Source organism: Pseudorasbora parva, chromosome 11 (assembly GCF_024679245.1).
Source record: "Pseudorasbora parva isolate DD20220531a chromosome 11, ASM2467924v1, whole genome shotgun sequence".
NCBI lineage: Eukaryota > Metazoa > Chordata > Actinopteri > Cypriniformes > Gobionidae > Pseudorasbora > Pseudorasbora parva.
In genome coordinates, this window is record NC_090182.1 from 11,262,093 (window position 1) to 11,273,756 (window position 11,664).

At 35.4% G+C, this 11,664-nt stretch overlaps 2 protein-coding genes across 2 annotated transcripts; one reads left to right on the plus strand and one right to left on the minus strand.

Moving 5' to 3' along the window:
• Window positions 1-117: 117 nt before the first annotated feature.
• Window positions 118-8,668, minus strand: tmco6 (transmembrane and coiled-coil domains 6). Its single transcript, XM_067457034.1, has 13 exons — window positions 8,439-8,668; window positions 8,195-8,316; window positions 7,823-7,932; window positions 6,799-6,982; window positions 6,604-6,708; window positions 5,902-5,993; window positions 3,537-3,653; window positions 3,252-3,366; window positions 2,739-2,907; window positions 2,494-2,588; window positions 1,376-1,543; window positions 338-463; window positions 118-236 (listed from the first exon to the last, which is right to left on the minus strand). Exons 1-13 carry the CDS (start codon window positions 8,527-8,529, stop codon window positions 216-218), a joined length of 1,515 nt encoding a protein of 504 aa, XP_067313135.1. The 5' UTR covers window positions 8,530-8,668; the 3' UTR covers window positions 118-215.
• A 296-nt stretch (window positions 8,669-8,964) lies between these two features.
• Window positions 8,965-11,298, plus strand: eif1ad (eukaryotic translation initiation factor 1A domain containing). Its single transcript, XM_067456469.1, has 5 exons — window positions 8,965-9,090; window positions 9,516-9,633; window positions 9,733-9,841; window positions 9,925-10,033; window positions 10,820-11,298. Exons 2-5 carry the CDS (start codon window positions 9,547-9,549, stop codon window positions 11,037-11,039), a joined length of 525 nt encoding a protein of 174 aa, XP_067312570.1. The 5' UTR covers window positions 8,965-9,090; window positions 9,516-9,546; the 3' UTR covers window positions 11,040-11,298.
• Window positions 11,299-11,664: the final 366 nt, after the last annotated feature.

The following is an 11,664-nucleotide window of genomic DNA, read 5'->3' on the forward strand; positions in this document are numbered from 1 at the left end:
TTTTGAAGACATGACAAAGTCATACTGGGTTACTAGGGAATAGCCTACTTATAAAACGATTGAAGAATCTAATGGTTAGACTGATCATCAAAAAAGAAAAAGACACTTCACATAAGCAGCATTTAGGCCATTTATTTGCTACACAGTTGATAAAAGTTACATAACTAAGCTTGAAATCTTGGTGAAAATGTAAGTAACCAATTCTGTCATCGGTGTTATGTTGAAAGGCTCTCCACCTTTAAAAAAATGAAGAAGAAATAGGAATGAGAATATCAATAATGGTGATTCCTAACATATAATATGTCCATAAATAATAGCAGGTAAATGCATTATTGACCTCAGAGAAAGAAGGGAAGTGATGATCGAGAATATAGGCAGCTTTGACACGTTGCTCTTCTTCACTGTTATATTGAAACGCTTCCAGCAGAGGAATACCATTTAACCTCGTAAACTCCTCAATCACCTGTTACAAGCAGGAGGACTTCAATTCAATTGGCTTTCAAGATTTTAAGTAAAATAAAAACATACTTAAATGTACATAAAATAAAGTTAACTAAAACAAAATAAAATTCAGCTGGTTGCCCAGATAGTTCTCATTTTCATATAGTTGAACTTGATGTATTAAAATAACTAAAACTAAACTAAAAATTAACATATTAATATATAGACTTCAGCAGCCCACTGGAGTAATATATATATATATATATATATATATATATATATATATATATATATATATATATATATATATATATATATATATATATATATATATATATATACACACACACACAATTTAAGGTACAGAATAGTTTTTAAAAAAAGTAACGGTACAGTATGTAACTTTTTGGAGTTTAAAATTAACATTTAAATTATTAGAGTCAATATATCATCAAACCTTCTGAAATGTAATTTAATTTGGTCATAAATCACTATTGTAAGCCTATTATAATTGCTTATATTGAGCATCAAGGATGATTTTCACTGGAAATTGCATTACATATGCAATAAAAGACAATGCGACAGAGCTCGTAATAAAACAAGAATCAACATTTCAGCTTTTCAGAGATGGCGAGAATTGAAGAGTTTTAAATGTTGTAAAAGTGACGCAGAGATGGTGTTTATCACTCAACAGGTCAGTAATGTATTTTACTGACAGATAAATTACAATGAACACTGTTAGAGATCTAGATATCAAAGCATCATCTATGTGAAGGGTCATATTCATCCACACAATCAAAATGCATGCAGTTTTGTTTAACCGCTAGCGGGCCAAAAGTTACACTGTGTATCTTTAATGAAAACTATAATAGTATCTCAGTGATACTAAAATGACACCGTTTAAGTGAGAAAGGGTTTAAACGATCAAATTCACCTGTGGGCTGCTGGATAGCAGCATGTACAGCACTTCCAGGCTCAGCGTGACAACATCCGGCTCGGCCATCTTGAGTGTGCCACAGAGGGCAGTGAGCAGCCCGGCTTGTGTCAAACGAACACAGTATTCTGTGCCATGATGAGCGATATTACCCAGAACTCTCAATGCCTTGTACAAACATTAATGATTGTGAGAACGTTAGATGCATTTTATAAAAATGTACATGTTTTTGAGAATATGAGCATAGTAGAACTACAGCAGCAGAGATAATATATAGAGCATAGTTAAGGTTTGTATATATGCACTGAAAGAAGTACCTTTTTCTTACCAAGACTCCATTTGTTTGATCAGGACAGTACAATATAGTAGTACCGTGAAATATTATTACTATTTAAATAAACTGATTTCTGTTGTAATTTATTTTAAAATATTATTTATTTCTGTGATGCAAAGCTACATTTCCAACATCATTACTCCAGTCTTCAGTGTCACATGATCCTTCAGAAATCATTCTAATATGATGATTTGGTGCTAAAAAACACTTTTTTATTATTATTAAAGTTAAACACAGATTCATTCATGAAAAGAAAATTAAAAGAACAGCATTATAAACTTTTTTGAACTAACTGTCTTTTTTTGTTGTAATTTAATGTGCATTTGCTGAATAAAATTAATAATTTCTTTCTTTTTTAATTTTAATTTCTTACTTACCCCAAAGTTATATATATATATATATATATTAAGCAGCAAAAGTGGTTTTCAACATTGATAAGAATAAAAAAAAAAAAGATCTCTGATCTTTGAAGGATCTTGTGACATGAAGACTAAAGTAATGGCTGCTGAAAATTCAGCTTTGCATCAGAATACATTTTATTTTAAAATTTATTACAACAGAAAAAAGCTTATTTAAATTGTAGTGATATTTCACAGTATTACTGTATTTTAAATTAATTAAATGCAGCCTTGGTGAGATTAAGAGACTTCTTTTAAAAAACTTAAATATAGTCAGTACACGCACACACACACACACACACACACACACACACACACACACACACACACACACACAAAAAGGTATACGTGTTATAGTAATGTATATATGCATGCCTGTTTCTCACCATTGAGTTAATTCCTTTTGAAAAAGACAGAAATTGGATTAATATGGGAACCATATTAAGGAGCAGCAGGCCAGAGCAGAACCCACTTGAACCAACTGAAAAAATAAATAATAGCAATAAAGCTCAAACTAAAATAATCTTGCGTTTTATTCATTTACTGATTTATTTAGTACTTATTTAGTAGTATTTAGAGTTAACTGGGATGGAAATCATTTTGAGCAAATGCATGCTCATGTCCCGCTCACCGGTGAGGTTGTTGAGCGCCCACAGGCTCTCTCTGGACAGAGCAGGATGAAGGTGAAGGTAAGCCTGACTGAAGAGACACAGCGAGGCGAGGAGACGAGTGTCCTCTGGCATTAAATCACCTCCACTGACCAGCAGGTTACCAAGGCAACGCAGAAGAGGCCAAATGAGCTGCACAGCAAAAACAAAGTCAGGGTCCAGAGAGAAGCAGTATGATTTTTATCAGGAACCACAGGATCATATTGCTGATAAAATGTGCAAGCTGAAGGTCAAATATTATTGTATGAAAGCTCAGTTACGACATTGAAGCAGGATCTATACCACAATTCCATTATGCTTCATTAGATTCGTAAAAAAACTAAGTTAGAAATCATTATAAAAGCATCGATAATTGGATTATATATCAATATAGGCACTGTTCCTGTTCAGTGAACATGGCAATTTAAAATTACTCTCATTCTAAACCACATGTGCAATATGTATGTGATGTGGGTTATTTTGCTGTGATGACTTGCCAACTCCAGTCCACCCTCAAGGTTTCCTTGAGCAACAGCGCCTCCTAGTGTTATCAAAACAGCACAGCATTGCGAGAGGGCACCTAGTGCAATCAGCATCGAGTTATCCAAATTACTGTAGGCAAACCACAACATCATGTCATTTACCAACTGATTTTTTTTACGAGTTTTTGTTACAGAACTGATGTTATCTTGCAGAACTGGCACTATATAGGTTTAGACCAACTCTTCATTACTCTTTCTTTGTTTAGTTAAAAGTCAGTATGAAAGGAGAAAAGGCCATACCTGCTGACTAAATAGTGCAAACACCACATACACTCGATCGCTGGCCCAAAACCAAACTCAGGATCTGGAGTCAATGCTGAGATCACATGAGGGACTATTTCTGAAGCCATGACCGCTCTGAGGTTTAGAAACACACAACAAACACAGAGACATTAGTGGCATGTTGAGATGGATATCCTATTATCTGTCATCAGCATCAACAATTTACAAAACAATTTTTTTAGTTTAGTGGTTGCACATACAAACCCCTGGCAAAAGTTATGGAATCACCACACTTATATTCCTAGATTCCTTGTAATTTTTTTTTACTTTAAAGCAAATAAACAAAATCACAAATGACACAAAACGTGATTACGTGATTTTCTCCAGATCACGTAGAGGAAAGAATTAGTACTTTTTCACTCACCCTCTAGTTTTTATGACAGACTGAATTCTTTGCTGCAAACCCGGAGGCTGCGTTTTAAGGACTGCAGTTCTAGGACCCTAGCAATTATTTTGTTGTTTAATTGAATAGGTTTAATTGATATATTGTCCTAACTAACCCCTAGCCCTAAACCTACCCGTTGGTAAACGTGTTAAAATATTTAATCTAATTTAAACAATTAAGTTTAAAATGGCCTTGCCTTCTATTGTTAAAAAAAGGTAGAAAAGTTTGAAACAGGACCTTACTGTTTGAGTACAGTAGGCTGGATGGAACTGTCAAAAAAAAAAAAAAACTAGAGTCCTAGAAATGCAGTCCTAAAACTGGTATTACAGGCAGATAATATTGTACTAAGGTGTGCAGGCACTCTCTTTTAACTGCTGACTAATTTGCTTTTTTAGACCTACACTGGTATTTGTTTTAGAAATGCAAATTTAAAGATGATTCAACTCTGATTCTGCTTGATCCGGAAAAAACATGCTATTAATAAAAAAGAAAATGCAAACGAATTTGAAATTTCATGGAGCCAGAATGTTAAGCTGTTGACATTTTTTTTGTCATATCTATAATCTGTGAAGTCAAAAGGGCCAGGTGAACATCCTTTGTGTGGTGATCCCATAACTTTTGCCAGGGGTTGTACTTAAAGAGTTAGTTCACCCAAAAAGGAAATTGATGTCATTAATGACTCACCCTAATGTCGTTCCACACCCGTGAGACCTCTGTTCATCATCAGAACACAGTTTAAGATATTTTATATTTAATCCGAGAGCATCTCTAAGTGTATGCACACTATACTGTCCGTGTCCAGAAAGGGAATGAAAACATCATCAAAGTAGTCCATATGTGACATCAGTTAGTTCATTAGAATCTCTTGAAGCATCGAAAAAATATTTTGGTTGAAAAATAACAAAAACTACGACTTTATTCAGCATTGTATTCTCTTCCTTGTTTGTGTTCAAACCTCAAATAAAGTTTCAAACGGTAATGAATCAGTGAATCGATCAATGTCGATCAAACATTCGGATCATCAGTGCCAAATGCCTGGACCAAAATGTATTTTCGATGCTTCAAGAGATTCTAATGAACTAACTGATGTCACATATGGACTACTTTGATGATGTTTTTATTCCCTTTCTGGACACGGACAGTATAGTGTGCCTACACTTAGATATGCCGTTGGACTAAATATTAAAGGTCCCGTTCTTCATGATTCCATCTTTCAAACTTTAGTTAGTGTGTAATGTTGCTGTTAGATCATAAATAATACCTGTAAAATTATAACGCTCAAAGCTCAATGCCAAGCGAGATATTTTATTTAACAAAAGTTCCCTTTCAAAGCCTACAGCGAACGTCCGGTTTGGACTACAGCAGAAAGTGCAGGGATGTAATGACGTCACTAGAACCGTTTGTTGACTAACCCTCCGACCACAAGAACACGCAAAATAGGGGGCGTGGTCTTGTTGCTCTCTCACGTGGAGAAAAACGCGCATTCAGCGCTTGCATCACCCCATTATGGTAAGAGGCGGGACCTTTCCGGGCAAAGTGCGCTAAGCTGCTGTCCAATCACAACACGGGAAGCGCTGGCCCAATCAGAACTCGTTACGTGTTTCTGAAGGAGGGTCTTCATAGAACAAGTAAATCATCAGGCCGTTTTTAGGACAGAGGAAACAGCGCTGTACAGATAAGTCAATTGTGTGAAAAATACTGTGTTTTTTTACACGCGAAACATGAACTCATGTTATATTGCACACTGTAAACATAATCAAAGCTTCGAAAACACGCGAAGAGTGGGACCTTTAAATATCTTAAACTGTGTTCTGAAGATGAACGGAGGTCTTACGGGTGAGGAACGACATTAGGGTGAGTCATTAATGACATCAATTTCATTTTTGGGTGAACTAACCCTTTAATAAAATCCTTATGTAACAAACTATGGTCACTTACGGAATAATTTTTTCAGTTGCGTCTCTCGCTTGTAGCAGCTGAGACAAAGTGAAGCCAACCGCCTCCACCACTGCCAGATTATACCTCTGATTCTATAACAGAGAAAAGTTGACCCGGGCACACAGACACACACACACACACACACATATACCTGGGTCATCACATGTTGCACAGTGAGATTTTTATTTGTTTATTTATTTTATTATAATTTTTTTGCATTATGTGGCAATTTAGCCACATAATTTCCAACAAGAAATTCTGTAATATGAGAAATAAATGTAAATATAATATGGGAAATAAAAATAAAGAAGTTAAATATGAATATTTTTTAATAATGAGAATCACCACTGAAAATAATATATAAATAAATCCACGGACATATTAAAATCACAATGTATGTGTTGCATTATTAGAATTGTTTTAATTTATATATATATATATATATATATATATATATATATATATATATATATATATATATATATATATATATATAAATCAATTAAAAATAATGAGAACAAAGAACCCACAAAAGCAAAGCATTTGGAAATATGAAAATATTCTGGAAAAAAAAATATGATGCAAAAAAATCTTATAAGGATGCACTATTATCAGTATATACTGAGACTTGTGAAAGTCTGGATGATTATAACCAATAACAGGCAAAAAGCGATCGATTGATATTAACCCAAATGAGCTTACGTAAATACAGTTTGCCAGCGCAGAAACTATTCCCTGAGCTAGAAGCTTCTCTCTGACTACAGCGCTGTCAGGACACAGATTTCCCAGAGTGTATAAACAGAGTTCCTAAAGGAAAAGACAAAAGAGACAAAGAGATGAGGAATGATCGACTGCATCCCTCTGACACTGACTTTAACAAAGCAGTAACTCACTGACCGTTAGCTTGGTGCTCTGGCTGGAGAGGAAGGTGAGGAGGTACGGGCCAGCAGGCAGACAGGCCTGACCTACGCTGGGATGAGAAGAGTGAGACAGCTGATGGAGACAGCGTGCTGCTTCCAGCTGACACTGGGCATTATGAGCACTGAGCTGCCCGATCAACATGTGCATGCTGTTCTCTGATCTGAAGAAAAATACAGGCACTGCATTAGTAAGTACAGTATATATGGCTGTATGTCTAAAGTTATGTTATGTACTTATGCTCACCTAAGCTGCATTTATTTGATTAAACACACAGTTAAGACAGTAACATTGTGAAATATTACATTTAACATGATGACTTCCCCTAATGTCGTTCGACACCTGTAAGATGTCCTTTCATCTTTAGTGCCTTTATGGGTCTTGAGAGAGGAAATGACATTGGTGTCAATGAAGGCCTTTCTGAGCCATCAGATTCCAACAAAAATATCTTTGTGTTCTGAAGATGAACGGAGGTCTTACGGGTGTCGAACGACATTAGGGTAAGTAATTATTGACAGTGTTTTCATTTTTGGGTGAACTCTTTATGAGTCTATGATTGGATCATTATTGCAGTGATTATTATGTTTCTAGCATGTTACACATTGTGGCCATTTTCAAGGATGACAATGTCAAGATTCATCTGGTTCAAATTGTGAAAGAATATTTGGGAGGGAGCAAGAAGAAACATTTGTGATATATTATGATATATGGAAATGTTATTTCCATCAAGAGGTGCATCAATTTAGATCCCTGATCTTGGATTGACAATGCAAGAGTCCAGCACAGTGTAAAGTCTCCTCCAGCACTTCCCAAAGATTTCAAATGAATTTAAGTTCAAATATATATATATATATATATATATATATATATATATATATATATATATATATATATATATATATATATATATACACACACACAAAATGTGTGTGTGTGTGTGTGTGTGTGTGTAGGACTGCTAAAATAGCATCAAGTAAGGCCCATGTTGATTTTGAGGTCATACTTAATGAAAGTGAGTTGAGTCTCTGGGTTTCTTAGAGCTTTTCTTAGAGATGCGAGACGAGCTGCTTTCTCCTCACCCCCAGACTGGACTCCACGTATCATCTCTCTGACCTAATGTTACACATACAACACACAAGCTATATGCTTAATATGATATATAAACAATATCGATAGTTTGTTGAGGAAGAGATGCCTTCCTCTTTCATGCATGCAATATATAGTAAAGAAATAAACAAGCATTTCTCTCAAGAGCAGGGGTTCCCAATCTCGGTCCTGAAGGGCCACTGTCCTGCAGAATTTAGCTCCAAACACACCTGAAACAGCTAATCAATGCCCAGGAGCGAGATTGGGGACCCTTGCTCTAGAGACTCGCCTGTTCTGGTGACAGAAGGGTGGAGTCAGACTCCATGGAGTCTTCCTTATCCTCCTCCTCATCCACATTCTGCAGGAGTCTCTTGCTGATGAGCTGTCTGTCTCTACGTGCCTGTCTAAGAGCTATGGATAGATGAAAATGTAAATCATGTATTATGTTGGCTACATTAAAGCATATTTATGTAAAATCAACATACAAAATCGTGTATTAAGAAATGACCCAGAAATAGTAAAGCACGACACACCTTTCTCAAACTCTCTTCTCTTGCGTTTAAACTCCTCCAAATCACTGGCAGATCCACTTGCTTTGTGATGGAGGGTTTTCAATCTCCACATCTTTTTGATTAACTTACTGTTCACGGCATCTAAATGCGAGATCGTCCTGTTAGTTTACTGTTTATAACATACGAACCTGAACTATACTCTCACCACATATTTTATCCATCAGCCTGGCTTGATGTGGATATTTTGTAATGTGAACAGTGAAACTAATATTTCAAAATAAAAGTTAAATCAGAACCGACTAATGATATCTATATAATAATAATAATAATAATAATAATAATAATAATAATGTAACAAAAATACATTGTTTTGATAATTTACAAATATTTAACAGGACGTTATATACTAATCTCACCTGTGATTTATTTTCTGTTAACCATACCATCTCAAAACACATTTAAAATACATAATAACGTTATGTATTTATTATGCCTGTGATTCTCTCACGCCATATAGCTTTTAATTTGAAATGTTCAAATCCCGTCTCATCTTTCGCGTTTCGCTTCGCTTCACACTTCTCTGTAGAAGATTCGCGTAAACGCTCTCAATTCATCTCAATGCCATTAGTAAATAAACTCAGAATACAACCAGCGGTTCATATACAGTTTCTAGGTAAGTGATTATGTAAATGTGAGCTTTCACAATGTAAATAAATTAATCTAGACATAGAAGGTTTTTAGTTGTCAACACAGCATGAAGGCCACATGTTTCTACCGCATGCGTTCATTTAATGAACCGTAAGTTACTGTTGTGTAGTAATTATACGTGGAATGATTTGCTTTTTATATATTATATTTATAATGATCATGAGATGGTGAACACTGGTTTCCAGTTGTAGCAGGGTGTCAGGATCAGGATATAGTTTGTATGCATGTTGTTGCGGAATTGAAGTAACGTTACACAATCTGTTACAGTTAATTGATTTGAAACTTGGCCTTCTGGGTCATTTGTTTTTTTAAAGCATCATTCTTGGCGGCTCCCGTGCGTTTTCTCAAATGCACGCCTCATAACTCTTAAACTATTTTTTTTCTCTCCAGGTGACACGTTTTTCAGAGGTTTACATCCACCATGTCAAAGGCAACCAAACGCAAACACGTAGTCAAAGAAGTCCTGGAGGACTGTGTCACACCCACTGAAGACCAGCATATCATGAGGGTATATTTACAGTAGTTTTTGGTATCTGTACGAATTTGAGAACTCAATATTCTGAGTATACCATAATAGTAATAATTACACTCTTCCTCCGCATCACAGGTCTTGGGAAGTAATGGCAATAACCTCCATGAAGCTGTGACTGGCAGTGGCGAGCGCTTTCTCGTCAGTATGCCTACTAAGTTCCGCAAAAACCTCTGGATCAAACGAGGTTAGTTTGTTCTGCCTTTCCTGGACATGTAACAACTCTGTTCTTAAGTACAGCAAACGTTTTCACAATCTTTCTCTTTCTAGGAGACTTTGTCATTGTTGATCCTATTAAAGAAGGAGAAAAAGTGAAAGGAGAAATAAGCTTCATACTTTACAGGGACCATATTCAGTACCTGAGGAAAACTGGTGTCTGGTAAGGCCATTGTGTTTCTACCATTTGAATTCAAAGTCCGCCTGTAGTCAATAAATTCTCATCTGTGATCACCAAAATTACACAGTGCGAACATAAACACTCCATATCTTAAAATAGCTTGAATGTAATATGCTTTATTAATTATACACGGATGAATAAATATGACTATTATTGACTATTATTAAACAGCTAATAATGTGCTACTAATGTTACACAAACCATGTTCCCGTTCGTCATCTTGAGTCAGACAGCTGCCTTCAAAAAAATCATTATCCTTAGAAACGCTTTGAACATCAGTGGAGAAAGGCATATTAGTTTGTCTGTATTCTTTAGAGAATAGTTAATGAAATGCTAAAACGGTAAAGCCCGCAGACACATTGACGTGATTGGTGTCAAGGTTTGAGACGTCAGAAACCCCAGCGATTTCAAACCGCGTTCTTTGGTTTCAAATCTCAAATCTTGGTTCACTGTTTTAAGAAGAAAACAGCTTATGAATTTGTACATGGGTTATCTTTAAGCATAAAAAACTTGATTTTCACCACAGGTGGTCTTTAATAACTAAATAATAATATTACTGTAATTTAAATATATTAGTTGCACAATGTATAGTTCTTAATTTTATAAATAGCCAAACAAAATGCAACTGGTATATGTTTGTTTATAATGTTTATATTTGCACTAGCATTAGACAACAGTACGGTAATTCCCATTATCATGTGTTCAGATCTGTTCAAGAAAACAAAGCTGAAATGTGTTTAGTAAACCTTGCTTTCACACTTCACACAGGCCAGAAGGATTCCAGGAGGATCACACATCCAGTGAGAGGAACGAGGGAACACCGAAAGAGCGAATGGAAAGAAAAACCGAGGAGGACGACAGCGACTCGGAGGATGATGACAGCGATCTTTTTGTGAACACCAATCGTGCCACTGTTCTCTACAGTGAGAGTGAAGAAGAAACGGATGAAGATGAGGAGGAAAAGGAAGAAGATAAAGGAAGAGCATAAAACAAGCAAACTGCTTACACACTACAGCATGACCAAGGCCAGTTTTCTATGATAATTAAGAACTGGGTTTAAAAAACACAATGCCTGAGACTGATTTTCAGAGCTGAATCATTTCCCTCGAATGGCTTTCAGATGGTGTTTCTGGTTTAGCGGAATGTTTTTCCAATCTAAAAGTCATTTTTGTTTCATTAAAAAGGAAACAAAATTATGTATTATAATACTTGTAAATAAGGTTTTGTAATAAACTTTGTTTTGTATGCTTGTTGTTTTGCTCTCAGTTTTGTCCATTTAAAAATACTTATTTTTTTTAACATTGAAGGAAGTTTTAAAACTATGAAGGTAAGCATGAACTTAATTCATCTTATCTATTTTTTAAAAGGCATGTTATAGATCCTAATGTAAATAAAATTAGTTTGTAAGTGTTCAAAGAGAACTGGGAGGGAAAAAAACTATTCCCTTCATTGCATTGGTAGAGTTAAGAGTTCTGGCATTATTTTTTTAATCTCATAATTTTGGAGAACATCCATTCTCACTTCTTCTTCTGTCTTTTTTGTAAGAAATACCAGGTGGGTTTGTAGCCAGATGAGGATTTATTATGGGGTTATACTGGGAATCCATCATATAC